Consider the following 18,898-nt stretch of genomic DNA (forward strand, 5'->3'; position numbering starts at 1 on the left):
GGCGCTAGTCCCCTCAGTCATTCTGTTGGCGTGAAGTAAGACTCCGTAAATGTCATTAAAGGAAGTGCTCAATTTCACAAATATCAACTTAAACGATACCAGAGAATGTCTAATAAGATGGGCTCTGACGATACATTGAGGCTGACCTGCGTTGAACCATGTAACGTTACAAAGATCCTTGATTACTAATCTGTTCTGAAATGTAAGATTAAGGGTTCTAAACTCCTATTGAGTTCAATGTGGACAGAGTAACAGACTAAACTGAAGTGTTTGATTATTTAAGTAGGCTACTGATAAATATTTTTTACGAGTACATGACAATAAACTTGAACTTGAACTATTATTTAATGCCAGGGAAAACACCAAGGTTCATCGATAAGTGGCATCCACTTTTCAACGAAATCCATATGCTGTACAAATCATTTTGAAAATGTTGCCCCTGCGCTGCTCTCAAGCAGGCTTTTATGTTGACAAATGTTAGATTTCCTGTAAAGCCGGATATTTGGGATATTCAATGTTGCTCTCGTTGCTTATTGTCGTTCGTTCGACTGATCCCGAGGCAGCGTGGTTGCCGGGTAGAGGTTTAGCTTGTCGACCTCCTTTGGTTGGGGTGCAAAATAAGTAGCAATGGCAAAGTGTTTTATTTTGATGTTCATAATCTGTTCCCATTATGTGGCGTTAACGATTTCAGCAGATGACATCGTTGTGGCATGTGGGGGCTTTGTGAAGTCTGACGTAGAAATAAATTATTCTCTCATTGAGGTAAGTTACGTTACGTATCAAACAGGAAGCGTTTGTGGCTATTGGTAGCTCGCTAACTTGTCAGTTTGCAATTTAATCAAGTCATCATTTAGTTTTGTAACATGCATATTTGTTTGATTTTCTCGCCACCTTCCTTTTTTAGTTTGTCGTGGTAGTGATGTTAATGGTAGCTGGAGTTTCTGTCTTTATTTTCCTGAAAGGAGCCATATAACAGCTAACTGTTAGCCTTGACGCTATATTTAATCTAGCTTGCCTACTCACTAGCTAAATTAGCTAACGCTAATGCCAAATGTAGGATCAGTCATATAGCTTGGATTTCACTTGGTGTAGTGTGCCAGCAAGCAAATGTTTGTTATGATTTAGCATAGCAAATCGTTTTGGTGCTAGACCCAAAATCATCCGGACATAATTTATGAATAACATTGCGTTTTGCAAGCTAGTAAAGCTCCAACTAGTTTGTGGAAGCTCAGCTCATGTCAGTGACAGTAGATAGGGCGGTTAAACTAGTAGCTGCTAACGTTATCGTTATCAGGTACCCTGCTCAGCTGGTGTAATCCTTCTCGTAAAACATTGTGAAATACGTACACATAATTTTATTAAAAAAACGAGCGCTGAAATACATTGCCATGTGGTCACCAAGGCATTTGATGTAGTCCCTGTTTAAAATTTAAATCCCCTCATGCTGAGTCGAGAGTAGACGGTTGCTTCTTCATAATAGGATTATTACAGAGAAAACCCACCCTCTGGAAATGAATGACAGCCAGTGCCTATAGCACGGGCATTAGGAAAGGCCAGTTTATGTGTCAGTATCTGCAGTTTAGTGGATTTACCAATTAAGCTTAACATCCTCGACCAAGATTCTGAAATGCAAATCGATATACAAGAGCAAAACGTGTGTCAACAGTTTACAGTTGCAGGATAATTGTAGTTTTGAGAAGATCATTTTAGGTCGCATACATAGCTGTCAACCCTCCCGTCTTTTTTCCCGCTGTCTTCCCGTTTTAATATTTTCCCGTAAATATCCCGTATTTTAACAATCTCATAACATTAGCTCTACCATCGGACTTGTCAGTCTCTGTACTGTTGTCCTTTTGCTACACCCTTGCCTTTCCAACGAAACAGATGTTTTCAAAGCATCGTTTTGCTTGCTTGAAGGGGACAGTGAGACTATTTAAGATGACGGTGTGGTTGTCGTGAGAGCACGATTGAGTGGCACCTGTATAGTGTACGGCCGCACGCACTGTGTGTATCGGCCTACCAGTCTACTCAGCTACGAGTAGAGAAAGAATTCCCCCTGTTTGTATATTCACTCCAAGTTGGCCTACCATAACTTCCCAACTCTGCACTGTAGCCCATAAACTGCATGACAGGCTATTTATATTTTCTCTCTAAAATAACCAAATGCATTTGTTCAACTTTATTAAGAATTACGCACTAGGTTACTTGGAACGCACACATTTTGTTTGCGCAGGAGAAAGAATGACAGCGCACAGGGCCATCGATTAGGCTACAGAATTTTAGCCTTGCTAGGGCTGTATAAAGTTGACCAAATTAATATAGGCTGTTAGGCGTAAATAAAGTAGGCTACTTTGTTGTATTGTTTAGCTGACCAATGCACGAGCTTGCAATTATGAAACGGACTAATACTGCAACCCTTCCAACGTTGGGGGACGAATGTTTTCCCGTATTCTGCGTGAGAAACCCGGGAAATCTCCCTTATTTTCAAAGCTCAGTGTTGACAACTATGGTCGCATATAAGTACTTTTATCTGAATGAGTATGGGCATAACACATCTTTTATCTCCACTTACTGTACCTCATCTTAACTAGATCCTGACCACCATGACCAATACCAAAAGACTTCCTGCTGTGTCAGATATTTTAGGATCCCAAGGATGAATTAACATATTAGTTATTCTTTCTGTATGTAAAGATTATAAAGAATATTAGTTCTTCATTGGTGTTTGAATGGGTGAATGTGAACCATGATACTGTAAGGCGCCTAGGGTGCTCGCAGGAGTCAAAAAAATCGCTGTATAAATGCAGTCCATTTACCATTTTACCATTCTTCTTTCTGTATGTAAATAACATATCCTGAAATCTAGTGCAAATGTGATGTGTATTTGAACTGTTGTTTCTAGATTAAGTTGTACACCAAACAAGGATCTCTAAAGTACCAAACAGATTGTGCTCCAATCAATGGCTACTTCATGATACCCCTCTATGACAAGGTACACCTACATGAGTTTTGATTTGGATTTGCCAACGATACACACATACACATACACATACACACTGTACTCACAAGTGTCAAAGGTGTTGATGTCATGGACGTGTGTGAACACTGTAATTTGGAGATTGCAATAAATAGAATGCCATTGTTGTTTAGGCTACAATTCAGTAAAGATGAATCACAAACTTGCCTTGTGTTCATAATTGAGATGTTTTATTATAGGGAGACTATGTGTTGAAAATTGAGCCACCGTTGGGTTGGAGCTTTGGTAAGTACTCATAATGTTGCCATGCTTACTCCATCAAACAGACACTTAATATCATTAATGTCACCTCAACTCAGTGATGTTGACACCCAGTGAATCTCTGAAACAGTCACTTTGCTTTCTTCTCTATTAGAAACTCTTCTCTATTAAAGCTTGAGTAACTGTCCTATCCATTTTGAATGTTAAGGTCAATACATCGATTTAACTCCTAGGCGAATCATCACCAAGGCACTGATGTCCTGCTTTGCATAGTCTAAAGACAGGAATGATTTACTAAGACCGCTTTAATGAGAATGAAGGAAAATCTTTTGGGAAAGTGTTAGGCTAGTCCAATAACTGCCATCTGTCAACAGTGATCAAGAGGATTTAGTGTAGTCTGCGTTGTAGTACTCATTTCCTATCATTTTAATTTCTTTGACATTTTTCTGTATATTTTCTGACTTTCACTCACACCAGTGTTTTTCAACCACTGTGCCTATGCAGACAACGGCACAATTTGATTGTTTGTCTTTTCAGTCTGTACTAGCCTAAATAATGTATTAACATACAGGGGCTGTTGAAGCATTGAAAGATGAATTTAAATAGGCATAGCCTAGAGCAGTGTTTTTCAACCACTATGCCGGGGCACACTAGTGTGCCGTGAGAGATCATCAGGTGTGCCGCAGAAAATTACCCAAATGTCACTCACTGGTCCAGAAAAGCATATGTTGCATCAAAGAATTTATAACCACATGCTCTCATTGATTGTATGACTGCACTATTTGTGGTATGCAGGCATTGTTCAACGGTGGCCCCATATTCAGTATTCACAGAATCATCACATATACAGTTCATAAAAACAATTAAATTAGATTAGATAGTCACCTACAAATGAAACAGAGGGCGCTTGTTTTATTGAGCAGGTCTTGCATAGAAGCCATAATAAGGCCATATTTGTGTATTATTTGAAATTTTAGGCTATGGTATGTTTATTTTTTCTTCACACAGGATGTTAGTGTGCCGTGGGACATTTTAAGTGTCAAAACTGTGCCGTGGCACAAAAAAGGTTGAAAAACACTGACTTACACATTCTCCTTGACTCCTTTCAGCGGTTGCTAACCTAATTGTTATAGGTTGCCGGGTGTCTTTCTTTGATCTTATGTCTCCATCTTGAGAACACCGGTGGAGGTAAAGGAGCGTGTAGAAGGTGAACGAGCTTCTGTGTCTGTGTCTCCAGAGCCGACCAGTGTGGACCTCCATGTGGACGGCGTGACGGACATCTGCACCAAAGAGCAGGACATCAACTTCATCTTCACCGGCTTCTCCGTCTCAGGAACGGTGAGGGGGCCACTCGTGTCACATTTACATTTAGTCCTTCAGCTGATGCTCTTATCCGAAGCGACTTACAAAAAAACAACAACAATCAAGATACAGTGCGACGAGGACATGTTAGTGCGGTTATAAGTACCACACGCATACACGTCATGACATTCTCTTGTCCTAGATAGTCATGTAGAAGTAGTGGTGCTGCTGGTGGTCTTGCGTCCCTGGTCACAGGAGACACCGATGAGGATGTATGGATGTCTCACAGCCGGGCTACACCGGATGCAAAATTGAAGCGCTCCGTTTTTTCAAATGTACCCACCGCTGTAACCTGTTAGTTTTCTGGTTACTGATGGTTTCTTGTCTTTGCACTCATTCTACTGAGTAATTCTTGTTAATTGGTCTGAGTAGAGCTGGATGCCCTTTCAGTGTGAGTACTGTTAACCCTTTGTTGTGTGTGTGTGTGTGTGTGTGTGTGTGTGTGTGCGTGTGCTGTAGGTCCTGAGTAAAGGCCAGCTGCTGGGTCCAGCTGGGGTGGAGGTGAGTCTGCAGAAGGATGGAGCCGATGGCAGTCTGCAGACAGTGCTCACACAGCCTGGAGGAAAGTGAGTGCCCACCGCCATCCTGTTCATACTGACTGTGTGTGTGTGTCTGTGTGTCTGTATGTGTGCTTATTTTGTGTTGATGACTTTTATGAAAAAAGGAACGTGGGTGGAAAAGGAGATGTAAAGGTCTTAAAGGATGTCTAGCTTTATTTGTTTATTTCATTTAATATATTTGTTCATATTTGTCTGACAGGTACACATTCTTTAAAGTGCTACCTGGAAACTATGAGATCACTGCATCCCATGAGTCTTGGACTTTGGAACAGGTAGAATTATCCATCGCTTGACCCCTGCACTGAAATACAGCACCTTAACTAATTTACTAAACAATATATCCTATACTCACACCTCTACTCTAGGTTACAAAACCAAGTGCTATATACAGCGGGGAAAATAAGTATTGAACACGTCAACATTTTTTTTTCAGTAAGTATACTTCCAGTGAGGCTATTCGCATGAAATTTTCACCGGACATTAGTATTAACTTAGGTAATCCACACATATATAAAAATCCAAACATTAATGTCTAAAAGTAGAGTTATGAGTAAAAAAGTGGAATGGCACAGGGAAAAAGTATTGAACACGCGAAGAAAAAGCAGTACACAAAGGCAAGGAATGGCAAGGAACAAACTGGAATCTATAAGTAGTTAGAGAAATTATCCCTCCTATCAGTGCAAATTAATATAAGCTGGGTTAGTACATACTGGTGGACTATAAAAAGTTTTTTTGTTACCAAGGTCACACAAAAAACATTTCATGATTGGTAAAAGCAAAGAGCTCTCCCAAGACCTTTGCAACCTTATTGTTGCAAAACATATCAATGGAACAGGTTACAGATGCACTTAAAAACTTCAGAATCATCCAGCAAGCAGTATTGGAGCCATTACCTGCAAGTGGAAGGAACATCACTGCATCATCAACTGGCCATGCACAGGATCTCCTCGCAATATTTCTGACCAGGAAGTCAGAAGGATAGTCAGAAGAGTAGCCCAAGAGCCAAGGACCACTTGGAGAAAGCTCCAGAAAGATTTGGAGGCAGCAGGTACAATTGGTACAGAAAAAATCATAGGTAATGCACTTCACCGCCATGGCCTCTATGCACGCTCATCCCGCATGACTATTGCTGAAGAAAAACATGTGAAAGCTCATTGAAAGTTTACTACACAACATTTGGACAATCCTATGAAATACTGAGAGAATGTATTCTGGTCAGGCGAGGGCAAAATTGAACTGTTTAAAAGAATGGGCCAAAATCACACCAGAATACTGTGACTGATTAGTTTTGTCATACAGGAAATGCCTTGAAGCTGTCATTACGAATAAAGGCTTTTCCTCAAAGTATTTAAGAAATTTCAGCAGGTGTGTTCAATACTTTTTTTCCTGTGTCATTCCACTTTATTACACATAACTCTACCTATGGACTTTAACGTTTGGATTTTTTTTTATATGGGTGGATTATCTGAGTTAATACTATGTCTGGTGAAAATTTCATGCAAATAGCCTCATTGGAAATATACTTGAAAAAAATGTTGACGTGTCCAATACTTATTTTCCCCGCTGTATATATACATACATACATACATACATACATACATATATATATATATATATATATATATATATATATATATATATATATATATATATATATATATATATATATATATATATATATATATAGTGCTAAATATGGTGAAAGTGTGTGTTCTCTAAAGAGATGTGTGTGTTGTTCTATTGGGTGTGCTGTAGAAGTCCACCTCAGTGCGAGTGTCCAACGCCAACGCTCCTGCTGCCGAGGCCTTGGTGGTGGTCGGCTACGACGTGTCGGGAGAGGTGCGCAGCGACGGCGAGCCCATGAAGGGGGTGTCCTTCCTGCTCTTCTCAGCCACCGTGAAGAAAGAGGTGAGGGGTGGCCAGGGGTCAAAGGTCAATTGTATTTGTTTCTTGTTGTGCAATCTTGCAAGATTGCCACTTCACTTGTGCTGTACAAATGTTAGTTAGGGCCTGGCTGGTAATCTGTGCATTAGTCTCATGTTGGAGAATGATTTTCAGAAACCATTGATTGAATTGTGCTAACAAAAGAACATAAGCCAAAGGCTAATGAAGGTGGGGGACGATAGTGCACTTTGCTCCGGAGGATTAAAGCCATTGATCTCGGCGCTCTGGCCTTGGTGTGTTATGATAAGCAGAAAGGAATCCCAACACCTGCATGGCTTATTAATATTTACACTGCTACCGCGGTGACCAGTCGGAACCAGAGATGAGACACACTGACACACTTATTCGTTTAGCAGACGCCTTTATCCAAAGGCCATTGTCCCCGGAGCGACTCGGGATTAAGTGCCTTGCTCAAGGGCACAAAACTGCATGCTAGCCCAGCTCCTTAGCCACTCGGTACCACCGCACCAGACTACACTGCTTGTTTCTTTTTCAAAGTGCTCCTTTCCATGTCCCTAGTCTATAGTATCCTACAAGGAAATAGTTTCCCACATGATTTTAATCTCATGATGAGTGGGATTTGTTTGTTAATTGATGTGGTCTTTTTTTTTGTGTTTGTGGTGTTTGATTGTTTTTGTTTGTTTTGTGATGTGGTTGTTTTTTGTTTTTTGTTTGTTTGTTTGTATTTGTAACGTGACTGCCCCCTGCTCCCCTCCTGGCAGGACGTGAGTGGCTGCAGCATGGCTCCGGTGAACGGCGTGATGCTGGACGACGACGCGCTGGCCTTCCTGTGCAGCGCTCAGTCGGGGGAGGACGGAGCCTTCAGCTTCCCCTCGCTGGGCAGCGGTGCCTACACCCTGGTGAGCCCAACAGCCTGCCTCATACACCTAGAGGAGAAATAGAGAAGTGTCAAGCAAGCAGGGCCTACACCCTGGTGAGATGGGGGCAGCCGTGGCCCACTGGTTAGCGCTTCGGACTCGTAACCGGAGGGTTGCCTGTTCGAACCCCGACCAGTAGGCACGGCTGAAATGCCCTTGAGCAAGGCACCTAACCCTTCACTGCTCCCCCGAAACCGCCAGCTGTTGTTGCAGGCAGCTCACAAGGCGCCGGGATTAGTGTGTGCTTCACCTCACTGTGTGTTCACTGTGTGCTGAGTGTGTTTCACTAATTCATGGATTGGGATAAATGCAGGGACCAAATTTCCCTCACAGGATCAAAAAAGTATATATACTTATACTTGTACTACATGGCCACTATTGGGAAAACAAACACCTACATGAGCAACACAAGGTGGTGGTGTCCAGGAGAAATTGGTTTGTTTAGACGTTAAACATATTGGAACTCTGCAAAACAGCTACATGAGCAACACAAGGTGGTGGTGTCCAGGAGAAATTGGTTTGTTTAGACGCTAAACATTTTGGAACTCTGCAAAACAGCTATATGAGCAACACATGGTGGTGGTGTCCAGGAGAAATTGGTTTGTTTAGACGCTAAACATATTGAAACTCTGCAAAACAGCTATATGAGCAACACATGGTGGTGGTGTCCAGGAGAAATTGGTTTGTTTAGACGCTAAACATAGTGGAACTCTGCAAAACAGCTGTATGAAAAATGGAACACCTCTAGTAAGACATGAGCGTGTAAATGGCTCAGATGTTCTAAGTGGGGAGCCTTTTCATGCATGTGTTAGAAAGATGGGTACTGACATATAGTAGAGATGAATCTGTGTACCAGTGAAAGTGACTCACTGCGCTTGGGAGATGAAGGCTGATGTGGTCCTGGTGTGTTGCAGGTGCCCTACTACAGGGGCGAGAGAATCACGTTCGATGTGGCCCCGTCCAGGATGGACTTCAGGGTTGAGCACAACAGTCTGAAACTGGAGGTGAGGGCCACTCTGTTTGATATTTGGTTTCAAGTTAGACCACACCAAAACGGGATTGCATTAAATAATTTTTGTAGGCTGTAGTTTTTTATATGAACATTTAAAATGACATTTTTTTTATATAGAATCGCACATTTAGAGTTGCAATGCCTTACCTTCGTCTCGATTTCTTTCTCCAGCCGATCTTCCGGGTCATGGGCTTCTCGGTGACGGGCCGCGTGCTGAACAGCCAGGAGGGCGAGGGCGTGCCCGACGCCACCGTCACCCTTAACAACCAGATCAAAGGTGAGTCGGGGGGATGTGGTGAACGTCGTTTTGGTTTTGGATGTTTGCATCACGTGTTTGAATCATCTGTGGCTACAGGAACAAGGCAACATACGCCTTTTCTAATATGCTAGTTTTAGATAAGGAACACTCGGGCTTCACCAGATGCACAATTGAAGCGCTCCGTTCACGAAGCATAAAAATAGTTTTAGAAGATTGGTTGACCAGTGTGGCCAGTTCCATTGGTTATAGAGAAGCTAATTGTTGCAGCATACAGAGCGCTCCAATACCGCACCTGCGTGGCCTGGCTGTTGTTGTTGATAGGGACTATAACTCTTTTTTTAGATAATGCTTTGCAGCTCCCCATCCCTGTCATATAAAGATGAAGATGTGATTCTGAGAAGGTGTCAATAACATCTGATGTATTGCTGAGGTGAGCAGCCCCATAAAGTTGTTTTATTTGTCCTCCCTCTACAGTGTTGACCAAAGACGACGGTTCGTTCAGACTGGAGAACATGACCACGGGGACCTACACCATCCGCACACAGAAGGACCTCATGTTCTTTGAGCCGATCACGGTGAAGATCGCCCCCAACACACCCCAGCTCCCCGACATCATCACTGCAGGGTGAGTGGTGAGACCTCTGCCTCAGAACATCATGAACTCTTCTGTGGAGATCTGTTAATTCTAACATTTGAGGCATTTCGGCATTTAGTAGATATATCACACGTACTATATGTGCCTAATACCTGATGCGCAAATTAGATGGTGCATTTTCATCTGCCCAAGTTTGTTAATATGCCACAGTCTATTCATTTATCACATATTATTGAACTTATTCAGTTTTATAGTTGTCTGCATCTTAATGGGGCCATTACATTGATATATATTTTACTTATACACTATATGCATGTATTTCGCACATACAAATATCTATGTGTGTGTGTGTTACTCCCTCCAGTTTTAGTGTGTGTGGGCGCATTGCTGTCTCTCGCCTCCCCGAGGGCATGAAGCAGCAAGGTCGCTACAAGGTCACCCTCACCCCCAGCGGTCAAGACAAGGCTGCCGCCCGCACTACCGAGAGTGACCACATGGGGGCGTTCTGCTTCCAGGCCAGACCAGGAGACTACAGTATACAGGTAGGACCCCACAACACACAGGCTGCTGTGCCTACATGACTGACATCTCTCATTTTTTTTTTAAAAGGGTGAATATTACTGATGAGAGTAAGATTAGTAAAAATTTGACAAATGCACAAAATTTAACGCAGTACAACGGTTGTGTATGATCATCGATTATTTGCCCCGCACATACATATACTGGTAGCCCCAAAGTAAGCTTTGCTGATTGTGTGTGCGTGCGTGTGTGTGTGTGTTCGTGTGTGTGTCTGTGCTTGCTCCTCCCTGCTCAGGTGACTCTCCCCGATGCGGAGGTGAGGGCTGGACTGGCCCTGTTGCCCGCGGCGCTGGACATCTCCTTGGTGGACCGGCCGCTCAACGACCTGCTCTTCACCCAGTTCATGGCCACTGTGACCGGCAAAGTGTCCTGCCTAGGCAAGAGCCCCCCGCTCACCCAACACTTGTGCACCTGATGAGGACGATGTGGTCACTCAGTACCAGCTCTTGGTAGTTGAGGGGTCAGGAAGAACATAAACAAGCGAAGGAACAGGAACAGTTACTGTAAATGACAGCAGCCTGTAATATCCCAGCTGTGTTCCCATCTGTGTTCATTCCCTGTGTGTGTGTGTGTGTGTGTGTGTGGGCTGGCCAGGACACTCATAAAGCTAATAGAGTTGTGCCTCCACTCCATTAGGACCATGTCGTAAATTTAGTCTGATGGATATAAGTGTGTGTGACTGTCTGTCTGTGTGTGTGTGAGACAGTCTGTCTATCTGAGTTTGTGTGTGAGATGCTCTAGCTGTTTGGCTGTTTGTGTGTGTGATGGTCTGTGCGTGTGTGTGTGATGGTCTGTGTGTGTGTGTTTTTATAACGGTCTGTCCGTCTGGGCCTGCTCTACTGCAGTGGCGTGTGATGACCTGACGGTGACCCTGCAGCCCATCAGCAGGCAGGGCGAGAAGCGCGTCGTGCAGCTGTCCGGCAGCAGCGAGACGCTCACCTTCTCCTTCGACGACGTCCTCCCCGGAAAATACAAAGGTAAGGGAGCTGTGGATGGTCTGATGAATTTGGACTGTAATGTTCTTGTTTTCATTATCGGGGTTCCTGGAGTCGATGTCAAAACCGAATCAGAGTAAGATGTTTTTGCTGGCGTACGCTGGGTTGAAAATAAAATATTGCATTGATAGTAGCTGGACCCCATAAACTGTAAGGACATGTCAATTAAAATAACACACTCAAATGAAATGCAAAATGACTAAATCCACAAAATGACTAAGACTGTGCAAAGCTGGCTCACAAATCAATAGTGTTAGACGAATCAATGTTTTTGCCTGAGTGTTGGTGTGATGTCCTGTCTCGTAGCAAGTTAGCATAGTGTTCTAAAGCAAAGTTAGACAGAAGTGTGTGTGTGTGTGTGTGTGTGTGTGTGTGTGTGTGTGTGTGAGAGTTGTGACTGAGTGTGACCGTGGTGGAAGTGTGTGTTTGCGTGTGTGTGTGCGTCATGACTGAGTGTGACCGCGGTGGAAGTGTGTGTTTGCATCGTGTCTGAGTGTGACCGCGGTGCTCTCGTCCTGTCGTAGCGAGCGTGTCCCAGGAGGAGTGGTGCTGGAAGAACAAGTCTCTGGAGGTGGAGGTGCTGGACGCCGACGTCATGGGCGTGGAGTTCAAACAGAACGGCTACATCCTGCGTTGCTCCCTCTCCCACGCCATCACGCTGGTAAGGGTCCGACCGGAGCCGCCGAGAGCCTCCGATGGGGTCAACAGAGCGAGCACGTCCGTCCGAGCAGTCTGAACTCACCATCAGCAAGTGTCCATTTAGAGCCTTTTTAATTTAGCACTGTTTGTCGGACGGCTTCTGCTCTTTTAGTTTTCCCCTTGCCTGTTAAGATGAGCTTGTGAGCTTATAAGGGCTTTGGGCTTTTTACTGCTGTGTAAAGCTTTCCCATGATGCAGTTGGTCCGTTTGCTAAGTTGTGTACCCTACCCTTTTGATTCTACAGGAGTTTTTCCAAGATGTCACCGACAAGCCTGAGAATGTTGGTGTTTACAATCTCTCCAAGGGCATCAACCGCTTTTGCCTTTCCAAACCAGGTGCAGAAATATGAAAATATAACTAAACTTTTTATATTTATGTAAATATTTGGTTTGTAGTCTTCTGTTCTAACCAGAAGCGCCCTCCTTTGTAACCAATCATATTGTGTCTCATCTCTGCAGGTGTCTATAAAGTGACCCCTCGCTCCTGTCACCAGTTTGAGCAGGACTATTACACCTATGACACGTACGTATGACTCACTTCCTTATAACATTTGTGTTGCCACCGCAGCCATGTTTTGTAACAGGACACGGTGATCGCTGATCTTGCCCACTACAACATGAGGAAATGTTTAAACAAGTCTAGTTCAGATCTTGCTTAAGACTCGCATGTGTCTTCACTTGAAGAAAAACCATCTCGATGTTGCAAGCCCTACAGTGGATGTTGAACAGCTGAAACCTACTTTTGATTGAGCTGATTAGCTGAGCTGAATTGAGCTGAGATCCCTGAAAAACTGACCTATATTATTCTTGGAAAAATTATGGTTACGTATGTAACTGCGGTTCAGTGAGTTTCGAATGGCCAGTAGATCAGTGGAAAAGAATTAGAACTGACATGTATTGTTCTTGGTCATGTGCCTCTGCGTCACAGGTCTGCTCCCAGCATTCTGACCCTCACAGCCATCCGCCATCACATGACCGGCCTCATCACCACAGACAAAATGCTGGACGTGACGGTCACCCTCAAGTGAGTCGCCTAGGAAACCCTTAAATTATCGATCAAATTAGGATTGAAAAGTGCTCGTGCGTGACTACGTGGATGCTCACAACTTGACACCTGTGGCACCTGTCAACTTTGCCGCATTCTATTTTAATTTCTAGCACTGTTTTCACACGGCGTTTTGATTATTTTTTGAGTTTTTGACGTGCTTATCACTTCCGACAAATTCCACCATGTTTGTCTCCAGAAAAATTCCAGTCCCATGTTTGTCTGTGTGAAATGTGTGTGTGTGTGTGTGTAGTCCATTATGTGTGTGTGTGTGTGTGTGTGTGTGTGTGTGTGTGTGTGTGTGTGTCAGGTCGTCCATCGAGAGCGAGCCGGCCCTGGTGCTTGGCCCCCTGCGCTCCCAGGAGGAGCAGCGTCAGGAGCAGCAGCTGCAGGAGATCGCTCTGAGGCGGCAGGAGCGCGAACGTCGCGGTGAGGACGAGAGCCCCGCCATGCAGGAGAAGGCCGACGAGCTCACCGGACCCTTCCACTACGAGTTCTCCTACTGGGCCAGGTAACGCCACCGGACCCTGAATCTGAACATTAACCCATCATAAACCATTCCAAGTTAAGAAAGTGGACTCCAACCAGACTCTAGAAAGAGACGCGGTGCTGTCTGCATGGGTGTTCAAAGCCGAGTGTAACATGGCTATACTATTTATGGGGGTTAGACTATTGGTGTTTTAGGTGTAGTGTCATGATCGTCCAGCTCACTGTGACGGCGCTGTCCCATGTTGTCCTGCAGATCTGGAGAGAAGATCACAGTGACCCCGTCATCCACGGAGCTTCTCTTCTACCCACCGGAAGTGGAGGCCACCATCACTGGGGGTACGTCGCCTCATGAACGCCGGAGTGGACTATGTACCGGACTATGCACCTGACCGGACTATGTACTTTGTTATTTGTGTGACTTATTTCAGTCGGGCCTTTAGAAAGTCTGTGTTTTGGGCCTTTAGAAAGTCTGTGTTTTGGGCCTTTAGAAAGTCTGTGTTTTGGGCCTTTAGAAAGTCTGTGTTTTGTTTTTGTTTTTTTCTTTCCCTCATCTCCACAGAGTCGTGTCCAGGCAGGACGGTGAACATCGTGGGCCGGGCCGGTCTCTTCATGGACGGCCGCGTGTCTCCGGAGCTGCAGGGCGTGGAGATCTCCATCAGCAAGAAGGGAGTAGCCGAGCCTGTCGTCACGGTGCTCACCGACGACAACGGGGCCTACAGGTCAGTTACAGCACTCACCTGCTGATATGATGATGCCACTTTTTTATATACAACATTTTACAGAAAAAAAAGTGCTTAAATATTTATGTAAGTAAGACCACTCCTGACAATTGTAATATTTATGTAAGTAAGACCACTCCTGACAATTGTAATATTTATGAAAGTAAGACCTCTCCTGACAATTGTAACCCCTAAGCCAGCACAACTGGGCAACTCCACCAGTTCTATGTAGAAGTAAAAGTTACACTCTCAAGATTCCGATTATGGCGTGCCTAAATGAAATGCACAGTAGCTCTCATCATTGAGCTTAAAGTCACTATAACGTCTGTATCTATGACGGTCTAATGAGCCATGCACACCCTGCTCACTTGTCTGTCTGTCTTTTTCTCCTACGACTGCTCTGTCCAGTGTGGGCCCGCTGCACAGTGACCAGGAGTATGACATCAGCGCCAGTAAGGAGGGCTTCGTCCTGACCCCGGTGGAGGGCGCCGCGGGAGACTTCAAGGCCTTCGCCCTGGCAGGGGTCACCTTTGAGGTACCTCACATTCACACCAGCAGCAAATGCCTCATGGTGTTGACCAAGTGTATATTTACACACATCATTTTCCTCTGTGTGTCCAAGCAATGCAGTTAAGGCTGCTATGGTAGATTTACTTATTCATTTCCTGAGGTGTACATTCTTTTTTTAATGTTGCAGAAGATTCTGTTGAAATTAATTAGGAGAGATTTTATTTGTCATGCATATACATAGACTACCGTCTCGGAATGCATTGCGTCTTAAAACCTTTAATCATCTTCAAAGCAGACAGATTTCAGAACAGAAGATTGTAACTCTCGGCAGTAATTAGCTGCTCTTTACGTCCTTGTGAGGTGAACTCACTCGTTTCACTGTCCCTTGTGGTCGTGTGCAGATCAAGTCGGAGGAAGGTCTGCCCCTCCCTGGAGTCCTGCTCTCGCTCAGCGGCGGAAACTTCCGCTCCAACCTCCTCACACAGGAATCGGGCCTCCTCACCTTCAACAACCTGGTAACAACACTCACCATCTCTTCTTTCTAATTTTTAAATATTTTGTTTTTTTTTGGGGGGGAGGGGGGCTTTTTATGCCTTTTAATCGGACAGGGGCGCGTTTCCCCAAAACCATAGTTGCTAACCTGTTAGCAACTTTGTTTGTTTGGCTTTGGGAACTTGGTACTATGGTTTTGGGAAGCGCGCCCCAGGACGGTAGAGAGAGCGATGGGAAGCGAGTGGATGTGCGATGGGGTGAGACCTGGAAATGACCCATGTGGTCATGTGGTAGCGGCGCTGATACCAGTTGTGTCCCCCTCTGTGTCTGACATGAGCAACAGTAGTCATCACTCAGTGCTTTGTTGTGTGTGTGTGTGTGTGTGTGTGTGTGTGTGTGTGTGTGTGTGTGTGTGTGTTGTGAATTGAGTATTGCCTACATGCCACGCACTTCCTGGAAGGCTTTTCAGCCAACATTTCCGATTGACCATCACCTGCATTGTTTTAGCGCACCTGATTACATGTGCCCAGCTGGGTGTTACACCCAGTGAATGAGCACGTCATAATGCTGAAGGATCTATGCGTGTGTGTCGAAATTGAATAAAGAGTTGCACTGTTGGGCATAAACAAGAATGTTTAGTGACTGAGTGAACATGAAAGGAGCAGAATATAACTGAAGATGCCTTTGCTGACTCTCCATCTGGAAATAAATGTGCTGGCTGAAACAGCCCTCTGTGGCATATAGTCCATTGAATTGAGTATGTATGCACTGGGATAGAAGCTATTTTATGAAAATGTGTTGGTGTTTGATGGACTACATAGGTAATAGATAGTATAGCTTCCAAATCAATCTTATGTATGCACTGGGATGAGCTATTCCATTGACCTGTTTGATGGACTACATAGGTAATAGATAGTATAGCTTCCAAATCAATCTTATGTAGTCCTGAATGAGGTCCATTGACCTTTTTAATTTATACCTACTTGTTGAGAGAGAGAGAGAGAGAGAGAGAGAGAGAGAGAGAGAGAGAGAGAGAGAGAGAGAGAGAGAGAGAGAGAGATTTTCTTTTCTTACATCCTTGTCCCATATCCCCTCGTCTTTGTTCCAGAGCCCAGGTCAGTACTACTTCAAGCCCATGATGAAGGAGTTCCGCTTTGAGCCCGCCTCCCAGATGATCACCATCGAGGAGGGACAGAACCTCCAGATCACCATCACCGGCTTCAAGACGGCCTACAGGTAAGAGCCCTCTCACGCTACTGACTGTCAGACAAGAATGTAGGAGAACGCTGGCCAGTAACAGGCTGGCGAGGACTTTTAAGTTGGAAAATGACTTTGCAGGTAGACAAATAATTCATTGACATTATTTTAAGTGATGTTTCCATGTAAACAATATGTTAGTTAAACTTTACTGGGGTTCGTTTCCCAAAACCAAAGTTGGTTGGCAATGGGAAATTGCATTGCAACCAACAAAGTTGCTAACTTAGTTAACAACTATGGTTTTGGGAAACGCGCCCCTAAACAATAAGTACACTTTCAACTAAGTACTCTTTGACTTTCTCATACAGCATGCTCTATCCACATGAGCGACTGTTTTGATCCTTCATCAACCCTCACCTTTAACCTTTGACCCTTTGTAGCTGCTATGGCTCGGTTCAGTCCCTGAGCGGCGACGCGGAGCCGGGCGTGGCCGTGGAGGCGGTGGGCCAGGCCGAGTGCAGCCTCTACAGCGAGGACACGGTCACCGACGACGACGGACGCTTCAGACTGCGCGGCCTGCTGGTGAGTAGCACCCCTGCTAAAGAAGGAGAAAGAGAAGCAGCTGATCAGTTATACTCTTATATCTCACAGTAACAGCAGCAACACGGAGCAGTTGAGCAGCCAGCAGTCAGTCACGTTAGTGCAGACTGGTGTGTTTTTGTCACACTGCTTGTGCAATTTCGCCTTCTCCTGCCCACAGCACATTTTGTTTTGGCAGAAACGGTATATCATTTTGCTAGTAATAGTCAGTGTATCATTTTGTTATATCAGCAATAGTATATCATTTTGCTGTCCAGTCTGACTATTTGATGATGTATGGTGCCTGATGCTTGTCTGCAGCCTGGATGCAGGTACCTGATCCGGCTCCGGGCCGAGGGCAACGAGCACATCGAGCGAGCTCTTCCCCAGCACCGATCCATCGAGGTGAGCACCAAGAGTCATCATGGGATCGATCGCTCTGGACAAACTGCTATGGAGGAACATGTGTTCATCCTCATGTGTCATGAGTCCCTCCATACCCCATGCAATTTCATTCCAGTGATTTAAACATGTTCTTCTCTTTTGTTTTGTGGTGTAATTTTTGTTTTGTGTTGTGTTGTTATCGGATGACTGTAGGTTGCCAGCAATGACGTCGAGGGCGTCCACATCATTGCGTTCCGACAGATCAACCAGTTTGACCTCAGCGGTAACATCATCACCCCTCCTGAACACCTGGCCTCTCTCTGGGTAAGTGCAGTCCCCTACAAGCACCGCGTGGTTCTGTGGCTTTGCAAGTGGTACTTGCAACGTATGACGTAACATTGTTACCAGTAATGAATACTTTATACTCTGTTGTACTCCACTTTGTACTTTGTTTTAAACACCTGACGTATTTGTCTTGATTTGTAACTACTGAATGTATGTGAGTAGACATCTTGTATCCAATAACATGAAGCCTTTAAAAGAGTATATTTGTTTGGATTGTCATATCTGACACAAAGCCTTTAAAAGAGCATATTTGTGTTTGGATTGTCATATCTGTCTTTGTCTTTCATCTGTCAGGTGAAGCTGTATAAGAATGACAATCTGGACAACCCCGTCCAGAGTGTGTCGCTTGGACAGTCCTTCTTCTTCCACTTCACTCCGCTAAAGAGGGACGGAGAGGTATGGCCTTCATTTAACGAGTGTTTGATTTGGTTGGACATTCCATTTTTGAGCTTAATGGTTTTTTTTTAATGGAAATTTAGTTGGACTGTAATTGTATCGCTCTGAAGAGTCTGTCTTTTTTTCCCCGTCAAAAGATATTTTTTAGATTTAAAAACATAAAAATTTGTATTATCCCTGCGGCCCTCAAACGATTGTATGTGTTTGGTACTGTTTGCTGCTGTGAACCCCCTATCTAGTGTCAGAGGTCATGTTGTTGCCCCTGCTCTAAACACTGTGAACCCCATATCTAGTGTCAGAGGTCATGTTGTTGTTGTAACCCCATGTTGTTGCCCCTGCTCTAACACTGTGAACCCCATATCTAGCGTCAGAGGTCATGTTGTTGCCCCTGCGAACCCCATATCTAGTGTCAGAGGTCATGTTGTTGCCCTTTCCATGTGAACCCCATATCTAGTGTCAGAGGTCATGTTGTTGCCCCTGCTCTAACACTGTCCCTGTGAACCCCATATCTAGTGTCAGAGGTCATGTTGTTGCCCCTTCTCTAACACTGTGAACCCCATATCTAGTGTCAGAGGTCATGTTGTTGCCCCTGCGAACCCCATATCTAGTGTCAGAGGTCATG

General features: G+C 44.4%; 1 protein-coding gene across 1 annotated transcript in view; it reads left to right on the top strand.

Moving 5' to 3' along the window:
- The window catches only part of nomo (nodal modulator), a 36,293-nt gene that overhangs the window by 15,921 nt on the left and 1,474 nt on the right, over nucleotides 1-18,898 (top strand). The window contains exons 17-44 of the mRNA XM_048249035.1: nucleotides 637-762; nucleotides 2,903-2,992; nucleotides 3,217-3,262; nucleotides 4,476-4,576; nucleotides 5,060-5,166; nucleotides 5,360-5,432; nucleotides 6,916-7,068; nucleotides 7,827-7,964; nucleotides 8,897-8,986; nucleotides 9,166-9,271; nucleotides 9,728-9,878; nucleotides 10,213-10,390; nucleotides 10,663-10,804; nucleotides 11,273-11,404; nucleotides 11,947-12,083; nucleotides 12,366-12,456; nucleotides 12,580-12,643; nucleotides 13,049-13,144; nucleotides 13,476-13,676; nucleotides 13,908-13,990; nucleotides 14,214-14,373; nucleotides 14,782-14,908; nucleotides 15,285-15,398; nucleotides 16,484-16,611; nucleotides 17,013-17,154; nucleotides 17,473-17,556; nucleotides 17,749-17,859; nucleotides 18,175-18,276. Of these exons, the coding sequence (XP_048104992.1) occupies nucleotides 637-762; nucleotides 2,903-2,992; nucleotides 3,217-3,262; nucleotides 4,476-4,576; nucleotides 5,060-5,166; nucleotides 5,360-5,432; nucleotides 6,916-7,068; nucleotides 7,827-7,964; nucleotides 8,897-8,986; nucleotides 9,166-9,271; nucleotides 9,728-9,878; nucleotides 10,213-10,390; nucleotides 10,663-10,804; nucleotides 11,273-11,404; nucleotides 11,947-12,083; nucleotides 12,366-12,456; nucleotides 12,580-12,643; nucleotides 13,049-13,144; nucleotides 13,476-13,676; nucleotides 13,908-13,990; nucleotides 14,214-14,373; nucleotides 14,782-14,908; nucleotides 15,285-15,398; nucleotides 16,484-16,611; nucleotides 17,013-17,154; nucleotides 17,473-17,556; nucleotides 17,749-17,859; nucleotides 18,175-18,276 (3,273 nt within the window). The remainder of the gene's footprint in view (nucleotides 1-636; nucleotides 763-2,902; nucleotides 2,993-3,216; nucleotides 3,263-4,475; nucleotides 4,577-5,059; nucleotides 5,167-5,359; nucleotides 5,433-6,915; nucleotides 7,069-7,826; nucleotides 7,965-8,896; nucleotides 8,987-9,165; nucleotides 9,272-9,727; nucleotides 9,879-10,212; nucleotides 10,391-10,662; nucleotides 10,805-11,272; nucleotides 11,405-11,946; nucleotides 12,084-12,365; nucleotides 12,457-12,579; nucleotides 12,644-13,048; nucleotides 13,145-13,475; nucleotides 13,677-13,907; nucleotides 13,991-14,213; nucleotides 14,374-14,781; nucleotides 14,909-15,284; nucleotides 15,399-16,483; nucleotides 16,612-17,012; nucleotides 17,155-17,472; nucleotides 17,557-17,748; nucleotides 17,860-18,174; nucleotides 18,277-18,898) is intronic.

The sequence above is a fragment of the Alosa alosa genome, chromosome 7, assembly GCF_017589495.1.
Source record: "Alosa alosa isolate M-15738 ecotype Scorff River chromosome 7, AALO_Geno_1.1, whole genome shotgun sequence".
In the NCBI taxonomy this organism is placed as follows: Eukaryota; Metazoa; Chordata; class Actinopteri; order Clupeiformes; family Clupeidae; genus Alosa; species Alosa alosa.